General features: G+C 50.0%; 1 protein-coding gene across 2 annotated transcripts in view; it reads right to left on the reverse strand.

Annotated features, from left to right (window-relative positions):
• Nucleotides 1-1,023: 1,023 nt before the first annotated feature.
• GCFC2 (GC-rich sequence DNA-binding factor 2) overlaps nt 1,024-17,886 on the reverse strand; it is a 255,188-nt gene continuing 238,325 nt past the window's right edge. For both annotated transcript variants that reach the window (XM_085610585.1, XM_085610586.1), the window contains one exon: nt 1,024-1,692. In XM_085610585.1, the coding sequence (XP_085466711.1) occupies nt 1,578-1,692 (115 nt within the window). In that variant the 3' untranslated portion in view covers nt 1,024-1,577. The remainder of the gene's footprint in view (nt 1,693-17,886) is intronic.

The following is a 17,886-nucleotide window of genomic DNA, read 5'->3' on the forward strand; positions in this document are numbered from 1 at the left end:
CCAATCGAAGTCTGCAGCCCTTCGAGCGCGCCCATGACATCCTGCAGCGAGAGCTCCGGGGCCAAGGGTGAGGCAGTCTTCTGTGTATCCGGCGACTGGCTCGGTCCACCCGGTGACCCCTTCTGCTGGGCATAGCGGTCCATATTATTGGCTTGAGTATAGGCTCCCCGCCTGGTGGCCTTAGGCTTCAGCCGATCCACCTCTGCTTTGCCCGACATGGTTGGTTCAAGCAGGTCGATTCAAACAGGACGGCCCTCTCTCAGCGAAAGGAATCAGGAGTGCTCAGTCCTGCGATGGGCCGCCAGAGTAGCGTGCAGAGCGTCCAAATGATAATAAAGCAGCCGAGAGCACTCCCTGGGCAGGGCAAACAAAGGGCGAGAAAGTGAAAGGATGGAGACCTCCGTCCGGTAGTTCACACCTCGCCTGGCCGCTGTTGTTCAATTAGAGGTCGGGCATCCTGCCAACTCTAGCCCCTGGCATCCCTCGGAGATAGGCCTCAATCCTCCGTCATGCGTAACTCCGGTTCCCGGTGGGCGATCCGACCTCGGGTAGCATCAATCGCCTCCCTGACAAGTCATCTGCACGATGCCATGCATACAGACAGGATTAGAGACAGGATAGTCGACGGAGGGCACGAGGGTCTCGGGAGCTCGGAGCTCAAAGCTCACGCGGCCATCTTGGTCAAGCGCTAGGCTCCTCCCCTCAGCCCTCTTCATTAATTGGTCTGTTAAACTGCCCTTAACATTTTACTTCCAAACCCACAACACGGCAACAGCCTTTAATTTGAATCATACGTTGACTTCATTTCTAGGGCTGGTGGGTCAATAATTTGCAACTGTTTTTTCTTTATCGTGTTTTAAGTCATTTTTGTGTGTTTAAACTAGCTTTAGATTACGTTAGAGCAATTCAAAACTAATAGTACCTTTTTTCTCTGCCAATGAAATTCTTATTTCCCTGCAGCACTGTATCATCTAAATATTATATCCACGTATAAACAATGAAATAATTCGAGAAAATGCATTAAATGTTTCGTAAGTGGCTTAAATATGTACTTTATTCAAAACAATTACATGTTACAGTTTTAAAAAGTTGTCTTTTTGTACAACAAAACGTAAAATTACTTTGCAGGATTTATTAAAATTGTCTGAGCAGTTCTCTCTCAGTAGGTACACCTCCCAACAAAAGTTAAGAGAGCAACTTACAAACAGTGTATGCAGATACATCAAAACTATTTTGCATACAGAAATGACCCAGCCACAACCTATTGTGTGGTGGAAAGAAGCTAATGTCAGCCTGGGTCGAGTAAAACAGCAATGTTGTTTTACTATTGAAAATAACCTTTTTATATACATTTATTTTTAAGAAATCTAAAACAACTTAAAACAGCTGTGACATTTACAACAGATCCTGTTCTGTCAAGATTCTTCAATTTGTGTTTTAAAAAATGGATCACCATAAACGGCAAGAGACAGTCCTCATGGCCTTTATTTTGAAATTCAGACTCAATATTTTATCCCTTGTCTGTGATCGGATTTTTAAAACCCGAAGTGTTGCAGAAAATGTTATATTGATAACCTTCACTTTTCCATCGCTGCCTTCAAGTGGTCAAGACCACATTCCTTGAGGAGTTCGTCTGCAGCATCAAGAGCCTTTATCTTGGCCAATAGAAGCACCACCTCTCCGGTCTCATCCCTAGAAAAGAAACACTTTAAATAACAGTTTCCAGGCTGTTTTTACATTTTACACTTATAAAAACAGAATGCTTCCTTAAAATGGCACATATGTAATTAATGATATAATTGAATGAGCTCTAGAGAGCACAACCAAACAATTCATTTAAAGGTTGGTTTATCGGCTCCGGATGTGTTCAGAAAAATTACAATAAATAGGTATCTAATAGAGACTTCTAGCTGCAGATTCCATACCTTAGAATAATCGGCAGGTGTAAGATTGGATCATGAAAAGTTTTGAGCAGTACCTCTGCATTCAGATAAGTGGCGTAGTGGGGCTTTGCGTCGTCCATGACAGAAGTGGTATGCGCAGTGCCTATATAGGCGTCATTCCAATGGGCTGACATCAGTTATTTTCTTTCCGCGCAGATCCGGCAAGAGTTTCCTCCAGTTCTTTGACTGACTTTTTTCGATGTTTTGTCATGACTATATTTTCGAAACTCGTCTTGCAGGGTGTAAAGATGCCCTCCAAGAAGAAACCAGAGGGGCTTAAACCCTGTGGATCCTGTCACAGACAGGTGTCTCTGGCAGACCTGGTTTGCCTGTGGTGCTTGGAGCCAGACCACCACACTCAGATATGTGAGGACTGCTGTGCCATTAACCCCAAGGCTTCGAGAGAGCGCTCCTTAAAGCTCCTAGTCACCAGGCGCAGGTCGACTCTAGAATGCTCCTGGTCCCGGTCGCAAGGAAGGTCCTGGGCCTGTTTGCAGAGTCGTTCTAGGCGCACATCATAACGCTCTAAGTAGTCAGGTGAGTCCCACAAACAGTTCAAGAAATCGAAGAAGTCAAAGCACTCTCCAACTTCACCACGCAAGTCTAAATCTTCGGATGAGGCGTGGGAACAATGTCACTCTAGGCCCCACTCCCACACAAAGCCTGCCTCTGGGTTCTCTCCGCGCCTCCCTGAGTTTCCCAGAGCAGAGTTGTACGAGGCCATGCACATAATTGTTGAGCAGACTGACCTCTCTGGAGCACCTTCGGACCCCATGGATTCGGCAGGTGCCCCCACTGGATTTCCGCTCGCGAGTCTGCCCTCTGCATCAGTCAGGCCCCCTGGATCAGGAACAGCTCCGATTGCGAGATGTCACCATCCCCCAAAGCCCGTTCTAGTGAAGACATTCACGGCACTGCCGCCAATGCCCCACAGTGGTGCCAACCTCCTCATCATAAAGTTATATCCGGCTCCCCGGACGACCCCATGAGACCCTTTCAATTCCGGGAATTCGCTGAAGGCTGCTTCCCTGCTCTTCATGGCCTTATTAATTTGTCCTTCAGCACGGGCAGTGTTCCTAAAGCTTGGAAACAGGCGACGGTTATTCCAATTCTTAAAAAACCCGCCCTTGATCCCACCAAGCCCGAACACTACCGACCTATTTCCCTTCTTCCTTGGCCAGCTAAATTAGCAGAAGCTCATGCTAATGCTATTCTATCTTCTCACCTGCAGGAAGCAAATATACTGGACAATTCCCAAAATGGGTTTCGTGCAGGCCACAGCACAGAAACTGCCCTCCTGGCTGTGGTGGAACACATCAGGCATCTGTTGGATCTGGGTCAGACGGCGGCACTGATCCTTTTGGATCTCAGTGCCGCCTTCGATACGGTGTCTCACCAGATTCTTTTACATCGCCTGATGGAAGCAGGAGTTGGAGAGGTGGCACTTGAGTGGTTTCGCTCCTTTCTTAAAGATCGAGCCTTCAAGGTTTCCACACCCCCTTTTGTTTCTGCTTCTCGCCCCATACTCCAGGGTGTTCCCCAAGGGTCGGCCCTGAGCCCTACCTTGTTTAACTTATATGTTCAGCCATTAGCGGAGGTAGCCCACAGTTTTGGTCTCTCCTTAGTGTCATACGCCGATGACACGCAGTTGGCGGTGGCTCTTAATGGCGACTCCAACATGGATGCCCCCACCTTTCAGTCAGCTCTAAAAGCTGTGGCCGGCTGGATGGCGAACAATCGGCTCCAACTTAATGCCTCTAAGACCGAGGTCATTATTTTTGGTAGGGAAAGTGAATTATGGGGAGATCAGTGGTGGCCTTCTGATCTTGGCCCCGTCCCCACCCCTGTGACTGAGGTTAGAAACCTTGGGGTGTGGTTCGACCATAAGCTCTCCTTCACTTCCCACACAAAACGTGTGGCCGGCACCTGTTTTGGTACCCTGCAGTGTCTCCGACCAATCTTTAAGTTCTTCGATGCGGAGACCAGACAGATTATTGTCCAAGCCCTGGTTCTTACCAGACTAGATTATGCTAGCTCCCTGTTTCTGGGCCTTAATCAGGCCGAGCTATCTCGTCTTCAGAGAGTTCAGAATGCGGCAGCTAGGATGCTTGTTGGCCTTCCGAAGTTTGTCTCGGCCCGTCGGACTATCCAGGATCTCCATTGGCTGCCGGTGGGGCAGAGAATTAAGTTTAAAGCTCTTTGCTTAACTTTTAAGATTCTCAAAGCAGCCTCCCCTCCCATCCTTGCACAGACTATCCAGCACTATGTCCCTGCCAGAGCTCTTCGCTCTGCTGGATCTAATTTGGCCATTGTGCCACGTTTCAAAAAATCTAGGATGGGCGGACGTTCTTTCTCAGTGTTGGCGGCTACTCTCTGGAACTCTTTGCCTGCCCCTTTGCGCTCCATTCCTGAGTTGCTTCCTTTCAGAAAGGCACTTAAAACCTTCCTTTTTACCACAATCTAGGCCCATCTTTTCCACCTTTTCTGTCGTGTTGTGTTATTATTCTCCAAAGCGCCGGGACGCCACTTTGCTGCGGCATCCGTGCGCTATACAAAAATCATATAACATAACATAACATACTCTACTCCAATACGGAGCCGGATCAGCATCACCCGACGCAGGCCAGAACTCGACCTTCGAGTCAGACCCATTGCCTCCTTTTTTCAGCAGGCCTGGAGAGGAGTATGATTGGGGGAGGGTCTTTATAGCTACAACCTTCCTAAGAAGGTTGATGATAACTTGTATGAAGAACTGGTGGATGCCAGTGGTGTAGACACCTCACCAGACAGTGCCTGGTCTCTCCTCCTAGATTGGCTACCAAGGAAGCTATGGTGGTGAGGAAGGTGGCTGAGATTTTGGGCCTTCTGCTACCCTTGGTGCCAGTCAAGACTAATGTTTTGACAGTGGTGCTTCATCCGGGCGTCACCGCCTGAGAATCCCTTCTTCCTTTTAATGAAGCCCTCACCGATGTCCTGATCGGAGCCTGGGCCAAGCCCTGCACAGGAGCACCTAAGCAAAGGGCAAGTGCCTGCCATCATCGCCCTGCTCCTCACCAAGCACCCCATCTTGGAAAGCCTGGTCATACATGCCTCCACTTCCAAAGGCAACCCATGTGCATCCCTACTGGAAAGGGAATCCATGAGGCTGGACACCTTTGGCAAGAGGATGTTCTCTTCCCCCCAACCTTGCACTGTAGTTGGTGAACACCAAATGCTTTTGGGCAGATTCAGCCACGCAATTTGGGATTCTGTTGCACAAGTGCTGCCCATGGTCTCGGAGGAGGCCCAAGCTATACTGTCACAGGCTACTGCAGATGGCACAGACACAGCAACGTTTTTACCATTCGCTGTGGACTGTGTATAACCAACTCGCTAGGCAGAGCGGTTGCGTAATCAGTAGCAATCAGAAGCCATGGTTAGCTGAGATCGACTGGCTCTTTGGGGGATGTCCAGGTATCCCTTATGGACATACCCTTCAATGGAACCAGTCTCTTCAGAGACAAGGCAGATTCAGCACTAGAGTGCTTTAAGGACAGCTGAGCCACTGCAAAGTACTTGGGCATCTCCAAGCCAATCCTATTCTCCCTTTTGTGGCTACAGCAGGGGCTCCCAACCCCATCCATTCTCACTCAGGCTCCACGGCCAACAGACTCCCCAGTCCTTTTGTGGCCATGATTCCCACAAGCCTTGTGGAAAGACCATCCAGAAGTCAACCCAGTCTGCCATCTCCTCAGTAGCTGCAGCCTCAAAACTACTTTCGTTTGGCCTCTTACCATCACAGGCATCCAAGTTGGTGGTAGGATCCACCATCACCTGCCCCAATGGCAATCCATAATATCAGACAAGTGGGTACTTCAGATTGCTCAGCGTGGTTACTACATCCCTTTTTCTAGATACCCTACCATGCATGCCACCATCTTCAGACCAGTAGACGGAGAACCACCTCTCCCTGCTCGATCAGGAAGTACAGGCTCTTTTGGACAAAGGGGTTATTGAGAGGGTCCTGAAATCAAAATTAGGTAGAAGTTGCTGTTCCCGCTATTTTCAGGTGCCAAAGAAGGATGGAGGCCTCTGCCCCATTTCAGACCTGCACCCTCTCAATTTCCTCCTGAAAAGGGAGAAATTCAAGAGGCTGATATATCAAGTTTTGTCTGCCTAGACCCTAAAGACTAGATGGTTGCACTGGACTTGCTGGATGCCTATTTCCGTATTCTTGTCCTGCCTGCCCACAGGCGGTACCTGCATCGAGCACTATCAGTTTGCCATGCTTCCTTTCGGCCTTACTAGCTCCCTTCTAGTGTTCACTAAAGTGATGGCCTTTGTTGTAACACACCTACAGAGGTCAAGATTTCCAGTATTTCACTACCTCTATGACTGGCTGTTGGAGCCGGAGCCGGGCTCGGGCTCCCCCCCCCCCCCCAAGCCTTTCAACTCCAGACAACGGCGGACCTCCTGCATTCACTGGGGTTCACTATAAACATGCTAAAGTCACAACTGACTCCCTCTAAGACGCTCCTTTTCATAGGAGCTCTTCTGGATACAGTGCAGTTTTGGGCCTATCCTCCTCAACGGAAAGTCCAGGTATTTGGGCTAGGATTCCGTTGTTTCAGCCTCTATCCTAGATTTCGATGAGACTGACGTTGAGGTTGCTGGGCCTCATGGCCATCTGCTGGTAACACATGCCCGCTAGCATATGCAAGCTCTGCAGTATGAGCGAATGTCTCAGTGGGCGCAACATCACGAAAAGCTCTCCAACCTGGCACAGCTATGAGGCAACTGCTAAAGACGTGCAGTGGTCCTTGATGAATCGATATTGGATTAATGTAAGATTTCTCTTCCTTCCTCAACCAGATCTGAATGTAGTGACAGATGCATCACTTCTGGGCTAGGGCAGCCATCTGAGAGAGGTGGAGATCACAATTCTGGTCCCTGGCAGTTTCAGCTCCACATCAACTTGTGGTTGAGAGCAATTTGACTGTCATTAAACTCCTTTCTTCCTTTCAATCAAGGGGAGGCTAGTTTAGGTGTTCAAGGACAAGAACACTGCCAGGTGGTACTGCAACAAACAGGGCTGGGTGGGGTCGTGGACCCGGTGTCAAGAGGCCCTGCATCTCTGGACATGGCTGGAACGCAAAGGCATTTCCTTGGTAGTTCAACATCTGGTGTGCTCTCAGAATGCCAGAGCTGACAAACCCAGCTGTCAATGCCTAGCCGAGCACAAAGAGCGGCTCCAGTCGGAGGTGGTTCAAGGCATCTTCAGAGATTGGGGAAAACCTTGGTTAGATCTAGTTGCCACTGATGAGAATGAGCATTGTCAGCACTTCTGCACTCAGGAGTTTCCAAGGCGAATCTTGCACAGCGCTGCTTTTAGTCTTGCATGAAGCTCAGGCCTCCTGTATACCTTCCAGCCTATACCACTCCTGCACAGAGTATTCAAGAAGATCAGGAACGACTGGGCAGAGAATATGGTATTAAGAACTCCAGTGCATACGTCCTCTAATAAGGCTGCTCCATTGCGAGAATCTTGTGTTACAGCAACAGGGTAGGGTCTTGCACCAGAAGCCTGTGGATTCCTCACCTTATGAATAACCCCAGTGCCAGCATTCCGCGGAAATTCTTTGCTAGCTCTCCCACGTCGACAAGGACGTCACAATAGCACCGCTCCGCTCGCGACACCGTATGACGTCATCGGAGCCATAAGAGGACCTCGTCGGCTTGCTGACGTCAGTTCCCTTTTTTCCACGCCGTTGACACGCATCGGTTTTTCTAGGGGCTCTCCATTTTCTTGAAGAAAACTTTGTATCCTTGTTGGTTTCTGATGGCTACTTCCAGGAGGACTGGGTTTAAACCCTGCAGGGAGTGTGGCGGGCATATGTCAATTACGGACCCGCATGAAGATTGCCTCTTGTGTTAATCGCCGGACCACGACGTCGAAGAATGCCGAAGCTGCAGGAAAATGAATCCTAAGGCCATTAAAAAGAGCGTGAAGCTAAGCTGCTTATGCCCAAAGCCAAAAAAAAGAAAAGGGGTCGTAAAAGGGCGAAGCCATAGTCTTCCCATACATCAAAGTCAAGAACACATAAGAAGTCTAAGAGGAAACATGGTTCTTGGCACCGTTCTTCGAAAGCTAGGGCTTAGAGGTCGAGGTCGCTGACTCCGGCTGAGCGACTTCGAGGAAAGGACTTTGTTTCTCCATCTCCTCGGGTGACTCCGGTTCCATCTCCAGTTCCGGGGTCTCTGGCTTCGAAAGGCTCTTCGCTGCATGAAGACTCTCCGGCTCGTGCGATGTCTCCGACGCCTGGGGGATCGTCACCAGGCCAGGTGGCTTCACCTGTGCGGGCACCGACCCGGCTCCGCAGCCTCCAGTTTGACCTCAGGAAGGTACGGATCCATATCCTGCTTTTCCTGCTCCTGGGTCAGACTCTACGCATTTTCTCAATGCGATGTTTGGCATGTTTGCCAGGGCCTCTGCTCCATCCGGTGCGCCTTCGGGCCCCGTGGGTCCTTTGGCCTTTAACTTGGGTGTTTCTCACCTCTATCCTCAAGCACCCTTCACTCCGGCTCCTCGGACTCCTTCGGCTGCTGAGTCGGCGCCGTCTCGAGTTCAATCGACGTCGAGATTTGAAGCGGAGGCTCCTCTGTCGAAGTTGTTGATGACTTCACCGGCACTGCGTGTGGCGCCGCCGACGCCAATTCCTAAACAACGCTCTAGGAGAGAGGCACAGAGGCTCATTGAAGAGGAGGAATAGGCACAGGATCAGGAGGAAGGAGAGATTGTTGAGTCTATAGAGGAGTTTGAGGGCCTACGTGAGGCCAGTGGCTTGGATACTTCTCCTGAGTATGATCTCCCATCTGTGAGGGCTGGGGGTTGAGCAAGACATTGCTCCTCATCATATGGTCATAAGGAAGGCGGCTGATTTCCTTGGTCTGCAGCTTCCCTCAGCTGAAGTGAAATCTAATATCCTTACGGAAGTTCTTAATACAGCATCTTCAGCTTCTGAACCGTTGCTTCCCTTTACTGAGGCTTTGACGGAACCAATAATGGAGGTGTGGCAGAAGCCTTTGTCTGTTCCTGCGTTTTCTTGTTCCATCTCTAGAAGGTACCGGCCTGCTCCTGGGGATCCAGCTTTTTTGTCCTCTCATTCTACACCGGAAAGTTTGGTTATCCAGGCTTCTTGTGCGAAGCAGTCTTCTAGTTCTTTCCCTACTATTCTTGGTGATAGGGATTCTAAAAAAATGGAGCAGGGGGCAAAGAAGGTGTTCTCTTCTGCAAGTATGGCTCTTAAATCCACTAATGCAACCTGTCTTCTTGGAAGGTATATCCATGCTTTGATGGACTCAGTCAAGCTAGCTCCGAAGTTGCCTGAGGAGGATCGGAATAATTTCTTGGAGGTCCTTTCTGATTCTCAGGCTGCGGTCAGTCAGGTGATTCAATCGGGTCTGGACACTGCTGACTCTGTGGCTCGTGTGATGGGGTCCTCTGTGGTGGCAAGGAGACAGGCTTGGCTCAGGTTGTCTGGTTTCTCACCTGATGTTCAGGCGACTCTGCTGGATTTGCCCTTTGATGGGTCAAGACTCTTTGGTTCAAAGGCAGACTCACCCTTGGAGTGTTTTAAAGACAGCAGGGCGACTGCAAGGTCTCCGGGTGCAGTCCAGAGGGTATGGCTACAAGCGGTATCGTGGTTTTGGGAGATCTGCTTCTTTTCGTGGCCGCCAGAAATCTCAACAGGGCCAGCAACAGCAGAATCCCTTGTACAAGTCGTACAGAGGGAAGAATGAAAGAGGCCTCAGGGGAGCAGCTCAACAGCAATCCTCCTCTTCTTCCTCTACTTCCCCTTCCGCCACAGTTGGTAAAACAGGAAAGCAGTTCTAGATTCCCCATCTTAGAACGGTTGGAGGTCAGGTGTCCCTCTTTCTACAAGACTGGAGACTGATCACGTCAGATCGTTGGGTCTTGAATCTTGTAGAGAATTGGTAGGCCCTTCCCTTTTTGTAGTATCCTCCTTCTTACCCTCTTTGCCAGGGTTGGTGCTCAGGGGACCACTTACTGCTTTTACAGCAGGAGATTCTTACCTTGCTACACAAAGGTGTGATGGAGGTGGTTCCGGAGCAGGAAAGGGGTCAGGGTTGCTACTCCTGGTATTTACTGATCCCATAAAGGACGATCGTTTAAGGCCAATCCTGGACCTCAGGATTTTGAACTTTTACCTCAGACAGGAGAAGTTCAAAATGTTGACCTTGGCTCAGGTTCTTCTTGCGCTGCAACAGGAAGACTGGATGGTGTCCATCGATCTGCAGGATGCGCATTTCATCTTCCCATCCTGAGGTCGCATCAGAAGTATCTCCGGTTCACGGTAGGATCGCAACATTATCAGTTTGTGGTTCTTCCGTTCGGTCTCACTTCCGTGCCTAGAGTCTTTACAAAGGTGATGGCGGTGGTAGCGGCTCATCTCAAAAGGGCAGGGGTTCCTGTTTTCCCCTACCTGGACGACTGGTTGTTGAAAGCAGAGTCTCCAGAGTTGCTATCGCGCCACTTGCAGGTGACAACTCATCTGTTGATCAAATTGGGTTTCTCGATAAATGTACCCAATTCTCACCTGGTGCCTTCTCAGCGCAGCCTGTTCATAGGGGCAATACTGGACACTTCTGTGTGTCGAGCATACCCCCCTCCGCTGAGGATTCTCGACATTCAGGAAATGATTCCTTTTCACGATAGAGCGGTTGTTCCAGTACTGTGGGTCTGTCATGCACGCTGGCACATGAGGGCACTCCAGTGGTACCTCCGCATGCAGTGGTATCAGCACAACGGAGATCTCAGGGAGAAGATCAGAATCTCCAGAGAAGCTGCAGCGGAGCCGACTTGGTGGAGTGTGCAGGGCAACCTGTCACAAGGAAAGCCCTTTCAGTCTCCTCCGCCGGTAGCCACGGTGATCACGGATGTCTCCACTTTAGGGTGGGGTGCTCATCTGGGGGATCTGGAGGTCAAAGGTCTTTTGTCTCCAGAGGAAAGGTTGTTACACAAAAACCTTCTGGAATTGCGGGCGATACATTTGACACTAAAGGCTTTCCTTCCTTCCCTTCGCGGTCAGTCATTTCAGGTCCTGACGGACAACACTACCGCGATGTGGTACATCAACAAACAGGGAGGTGTAGGGTTGTATCGTCTCTGTCAAGAGGCTCTGCCACTCTGGCCCTGGGCTCAGAACCATCAAATTTGTGTGTTTGCAAATAATCTAACCGTTGTGCTGAATGTTCGTGCGGACAGTCTCAGTCGTCATTACTCGGCCGATCACGAGTGGCGGCTTTATCCGGAAGTGGTCCATCGCATCTTCCAGATGTGGGGATCGCCTCGGTTGGACCTGTTTGCCACCCGCGAGAACGCGCACTGCCGGTTGTTCTGCAGTCTCCAGTTTCCGATGCAGGGAGCACTGGGGGACACGTTTCAATTGGATTGGAGCTCACAACTCCTGTACGCGTTTCCTCCCATACCCTTGATTCCTCGGGTTCTGAGGAAGATTCGCCAAGGCCGGGCCCAAGTCATATTGATCGCCCCGGATTGGCCAAGAAGGGTGTGGTACACAGATCTACTTCACCATCGCACCCTCTGCTCCGTCTCCGTCTCCCTCTGAGGTCAGACCTCTCGCAGGTTCTATACCCCCACCTCCAGAGCCTGCACCGTCATGCCTGGAGATTGAACGGGGCAACCTGAGTTTCTTTTCTCTCCCGCCGGAGATAGTGGATGTTATTTTATCGTCCAGGCGACACTCCACTAAGTCTGTTTACTCTTCCAGATGGTCCAGATTTGTTAGGTGGTGCGGAGAGAGACACATTGACCCTTTGAAGGACTGTTTGTCTAATATTTTGGAGTTTTCACTTTATTTGGCACAGCAAGGTTGTGCTGTGGCCACTGTTAAGGGCTATTTGTCGGCTTTTCTATGTTTGCCAGACCAACCGTCTTTATTTAAGTCCCCCATTGTCATGAGGTTCATCAAGGGTCTTACAAATAATTTCCCTCCCACGCCTTTCATTTTGCCTCAGTGGGATTTGAATCTCGTTCTTATCTTTTTAATGGGTTCTCCATTTGAGCCTCTTCATACTTGCCCGTTGAGGCTTCTTTTAAAACGGTTTTCTTGATTGCCATTACCTCGGCCAGGAGGTTAAGTGAGCTTCAGGCTCTTAGTTCGAAACCTCCTTTCTTGACTATTCATGCGGATAAGTTGGTTCTAAGGACCAGGGCTGCTTTCCTTCCCAAGGTGGTTACCACTTTTCATATGGGACAGTCCATTACTTTACCCACCGTCTATCCTCATCCTCACCCTTCCAAGGAGGAAGAGAGACTGCATCGTTTGGATGCTAAGAGAGCTGTCAGCTTTTATTTGGATCGGACAAGAGACCAGAGCTAAGTCTACTTCTTCTGCTTTGGCTAGAGGTGTTCCTGTTCTTGATATTTGAAAAGCAGCAACTTGGGCCTCCCTCCACAACTTTGCAAAGCATTACTGCTTGGACTCTGAGGTTAGGAAGGATGGCCATTTTGCTTGTTCTGTTTTGCAAGATTTTTTGGTCTAGTCAGGTGGACACCCTCCTCCAGGAGAGGTACGGCTTTGGGAATATATTCATAAGGTGAGGAATACACAGGCAGAAGTATCCATCATAAGAACAAGTTACTTACCTTCGGTAAAGCTTTTTCTGGTGGATACAGTATCTGCCTGTGGATTCCTCACTGTCCCGCCCGCCTCCCCGTTGTCCACCTGTTTCTACCAAATTTTTTTTATTTATTTGACATGGATGTTTTTTTAATATGTCTTAATCAGGCTTATGTTTTAATAATGAGAAATGCTTATTCTGTTGCTATTTCTTTATACCTTTATTGGTTATGCATTTGTGGCTTTATATATGTGTATATATTTGGTATACTATGTATGCATCTGAAAATGTGTCGGTCCGCCCGTTTGCCTCGGTGGCACAGAAAAAATGGGTGGAACTGACATCAGTATGCCAACGAGGTCCTCTTATGGCTCCGATGACGTCATACGGTGTCGCCTGCGGAGCCGTGCTATTGTGACGTCCTCGTCGATGTGGGAGAGCTAGGAAAGAATTTCCACGGGATGCTGGCGCAGGGGGTATTCATAAGGCAAAGAATCCACAGGCAGATACTGTATCCACCAGAAAAAGTGTTACCGAAGGTAAGTAACTTGTTCATTAAGATAGAGACGTGGCTGCTGACAGTTTTGGATCTTCCTTCAGAATTCTGTGAGGTCATTCTGGCAGCCCCTCAACTAAGACTGTATAAGCCTATCATTGGGACAAGTTTGTTGCTTGGTGTTTTACCAAAAAATGTTGATCCCCGCTCTGCACCCCTGTATGAGGTGGTATTATTTGTTCTATCGTTAGCCTGGTAAGGCTTTGCTGTGGGCACAGTTGAAGGTTATCTTTCGGCCATATCAGCTTTCTTGCGGTTGCCAGATTAGCCCTCCTTGCTTAAGTCACCTGTTGTGAAATAATCCTCCTAAACCTTTCATTATAATCGCAATGAGACATTTATGTAGTTCGGACATTCTTGATGTGCTTGTCCTTCAAGCCTATGCACAGCTGCCCTTTGTATTTCCTTTGCAGCATTTGTTAACCATCAAAATGGTCTTTGTGGTCGTCATTACGTTGGCCAGGAGGGTTAGTGAAATCCAGGCACCATGTGTGAACCCCTCTTTACACCACTTTCTTCCCAGACAAAGAGGTCCATGCCGCTTTCCTTCCAAAGATTAAGACACCCTTCTTTGTCGGCCAGAGCACCCACTGCTGACCTTTGATCAGCCTCACCCTACCAAGGAGGAGGACAGACTCCATCGAATGGACCGAATGAGAGCATTGGCGTTCTACATCAATCCACAGAAGACTAGATGGACAATCAATTCTTAGTTTCGTTAGCCGGAACAAAAAAGGGAAAGCTGTGCAGAAGCAGATAATTTCCAGATGGATTGTGCTCTGCAATGCACTGGCCAAGAAGCAGCCCACTAAGGGTTTGCAGGCTCATTCAACCAGAGCCAAGGCTGCGACCAATGCGTTAGCTTGCAGTCACCGTACTGGATATGTTAGGCTATGTGGGCGTCTCTGCACACGTTTAACAAGTATTACTGCCAAAACAGTCTTGTCCATTATGATGGTCATTTTGCCCATTTGTTTCTCCAGGACTTCCTGCTCTGCATCTATTCGCAGACCAACCTACGGGAAGGTATTGCTTGGGTACCCAAGGTAAGGAAGCTGCAGCTAGAAGTCTATCAGATGAAGGAGTCATTTACCTTTGGAAACGCCTTACTTGGTAAAGACTATCTAGCCAAAGATTCCTTACCAATACTTCCCGCTCTGCGAAAAGGTTTTCTGTCTTTAGAAGATCCTTAGTGTCTGCACACTGGTCCATCAGCTTGCTAATGTGGCTCTTAGCTTCTGGCATAAAAGTGTCATATAAAGAAACTGATGTCAGTGCACCTCTATAGGCACTGTGCATGTCACATGCCATGCCAACGTGGAGCCGATCAACACCACCTACCTGCACTTAGAGGAGCTGCTAAAGATTTTTTTTAATCCAGTCTGGGGAAAAGTCTAAAGTAAGTACTTTGTGGCTAGATAGAGTCTCTACCAGATAGGGAGTTACCAAAGATAAGTAACTTGTTCTATGGAAATTTTCTAAAAATCTACGCAATCACTAGACTTGTGCTGTAAGAGAGGAAGAACCATTTGGTTCAGGTGAAACAGTATATGTGGAAGACCATGTATATTTATTCACATGAAAAAGAAAGTATTATGTCAGTTCTTCGGGTGAACATGATCACTTCCAAAATAGCCGTACCTCCAGTTAAGGAACTACAAATCGAACAAGTTACTTACCTTCGGTAACGATGTATCTGTAAGAAACATTAGTTAGTTAGATTCCTCACCTTAGAATATCCCCAGGCGTCAGACTGGATCCGGAAGATTTTTCGTCAGCAATACCCCTTGCGCGTCGCTAGGCGTCGTCTGCGGCTCCACGTCCGTCGTCGGCGTCGTGCGCCGGAATGACGTCGGAGTACTTAGACGCCGCCCTCGCGCGCTGACGTCAGTTCTTGTACATAGCCTTCCGTGCCAGGAACGCAGAGCCATGCAAGATACCGACACTGGTGCCAAGAAATTCTAGGGCCCTGAAAGGGATAGCCTCAACCCTAGATGTCAGTTCGCAGAACGGGGAGGATGGGTGGGTCGGTGAGGAATCTAACTAACTAATGTTTCTTACAGATACATCGTTACCGAAGGTACGTAACTTGTTCATCTGAAAGAAACACATTAGATAGATTCCTCACCTTAGAATAGATACCCAAGCAATACCATCCCCGGTGGTGGGTCTGCGAACCAAGATCACACCAGAAAGTCCTGGAGGACAGAACGGCCAAAGAAGCCATCCCTCCGGACTTGGCTGTCTAGGCAATAATGCCTGGCAAACGTGTGTAGCGAAGCCCACGTAGCCGCCTGACAGATGTCCTGCAAAGGGACTCTCCGTCCCAAAGCAGTAGTAGCCGCTGTAGCCAGAGTGGAATGGGCACGCAGCCCAACAGGAGGGTCCTTTTTTGCCAAGGAGTAACAGATTTTGATGCACAAAACGACCCACCGGGAGATGGTCCGTTTGTGCACAGCTTTTCCCTTCTTAGCACCCATGTATCCAACGAAAAGTTGGTCGTCCACCCGGAACTGTTTTGTGCGGTCCAAATAAAAAGAGAGCGCACGCTTTGGGTCCAGACGGTGGAGCCTCTCTTCCTCTTTAGAAGGATGCGGAAAGAAGGTGGGCAAGGTGACAGACTGCCCAAGATGAAAGGGAGTCACCACTTTCGGTAGAAAAGAAGGACGAGGCCTAAGGACAACCTTGTCCGGATGAACAGAGAGAAAAGGAGGCTTGGACGATAGAGCCTGGAGCTCACTCACACGTCTAGCCGAGGTGATGGCTACCAGGAAAGCAGTCTTAAGCGTCAGAAGACGAAGAGGACAATTGTGAAGAGGCTCAAAGGGAGCGCACATCAGAAATGTTAGAACAAGATTCAAGTCCCACTGAGGCATTACGAAAGGAACAGGAGGGAACGTATGAGTAATGCCTTTAAGAAAGCGTTGAACCACAGGGGACTTGAAAAGAGAAGGCTGATCAGGAAGCCGTAAGAAGGCAGAGAGGGCAGCAAGATAACCTTTCAAGGTGCCCAGGGCAGAGCCCTGCTGGGCCAAAGAAAGAAGAAAGAGGAGAACCTCAGAAAGAGGGGCGGAAAGGGGATCCACAGCCTTTGCTGTCCACCATGCCACAAATTTGTTCCACCGGCAGGCGTATACCGTCTTTGTGGAGGGACGCCTGGCTGCCAGAATGAGATCACAGACTTCAGGAGGCAAGTCAAATGGCATCAACTGCCGCCGCTCAATCTCCACGCATGGAGGTGGAGGCTGGACAGGTTCGGGTGTAGGACCGTCCCCTGCTGCTGCGACAGAAGATCCTCCCGAAGGGGCAGACGTATCGGAGGATCGGTCAACATACTGAGTAGCTCGGGATACCAGTACCTTCGTGCCCAATCCGGAGCCACCAAGATGACTTGGGCCCGGTCGTGCCTGATCTTCTTCAGCACTCTGGGCAGAAGTGGTATAGGCGGAAAGGCGTACAACAGACCGCAACTCCACTCGTGACGAAAAGCGTCGCCGAGCGAGTGCCGCCTTGGAAATTCCAACGTGCAGAACTGCTGACATTGCGCGTTCTCTTCGGTGGCGAATAGATCTAACCAAGGCTCTCCCCACTGCTGAAAGAGACCTTGCGCCACTTCGGAGTTCAGACGCCATTTGTGATCCATCATGCACCGGCGGCTGAGTTCGTCTGCTCTGGCGTTCAGAGAGCCCGCCAGATGTTGAACCACTAGAGTGACGCCCTGGTGTTCCAGCCACGTCCAGAGGCGCAGAGCCTCCTGACAAAGGGTCCACGACCCCACCCCGCCCTGTTTGTTGCAATACCACATGGCGGTGGTGTGGTCTGTGAACACCTGCACGACACTTCCCCTGACAGAGGGAAGGAAGGCTTTCAGTGCAAGTCGGATCGCTCTCAACTCCAAAAGGTTGATGTGGAGGCGAGACTCCGCCGGAGACCAGAGGCCTCTGATCTCCGCCTCTCCCATATGGCCACCCCATCCCAGGAGGGACGCATCCGTCACGACGACATGCTCCGGTTGGGGAAGGGAGAGGCTCCTGCCCGTGACCCAATCGCGGTCCGTGAGCCACCACTGCAACTGCTGTGCAGTGCCCTCCGAGATCAAGACATGGTCGGACAGGTTGCCGTGATGCTGGGCCCACTGAAACTTCAGGTCCCACTGCAGAGCCCGCATGCGCCGCCTGGCGTGATGCACTAGTAGGATGCAGGAGGCCATCAGCCCCAGAAGCCGCAACACTAGCCTGACCGAAACCCAGGATAGAGGCCGAAAGATGGGAATTGGGGCCTGAATATCCCGGACCCGCTGTTCCGGCAGATAGACCCGGAACTGCGCCGAATCGAGAACCGCTCCGATGAAGAGGAGCTTCTGAGAGGGACTCAGGTGTGACTTCGGCACGTTGATGGAAAACCCCAGCAAATGCAGGAGATCCGCCGTAGTCTGGAGGTGGGAGACGACTGCCTGGGGCGAGCCCGCCTTCAACAACCAGTCGTCGAGATAGGGGAAGACTGGAACCCCTGATCTGCGACCACCGCCATCACTTTCGTGAACACCCGAGGGGCACTGGTAAGGCCGAAGGGGAGCACGGTAAACTGAAAGTGCTCCTGACCCACCGTGAACCGCAGGTAACGCCGGTGGGCCGGCAGGACGGGGATGTGGAAATATGCGTCCTGCAAGTCCAACGCTACCATCCAGTCTCCAGGGTCTAGGGCAGCTAGAACCTGAGCCAAAGTTAACATTTTGAACCTTTC

This window comes from Triturus cristatus, chromosome 6 (assembly GCF_964204655.1).
Source record: "Triturus cristatus chromosome 6, aTriCri1.1, whole genome shotgun sequence".
Classification (NCBI taxonomy): Eukaryota; Metazoa; Chordata; class Amphibia; order Caudata; family Salamandridae; genus Triturus; species Triturus cristatus.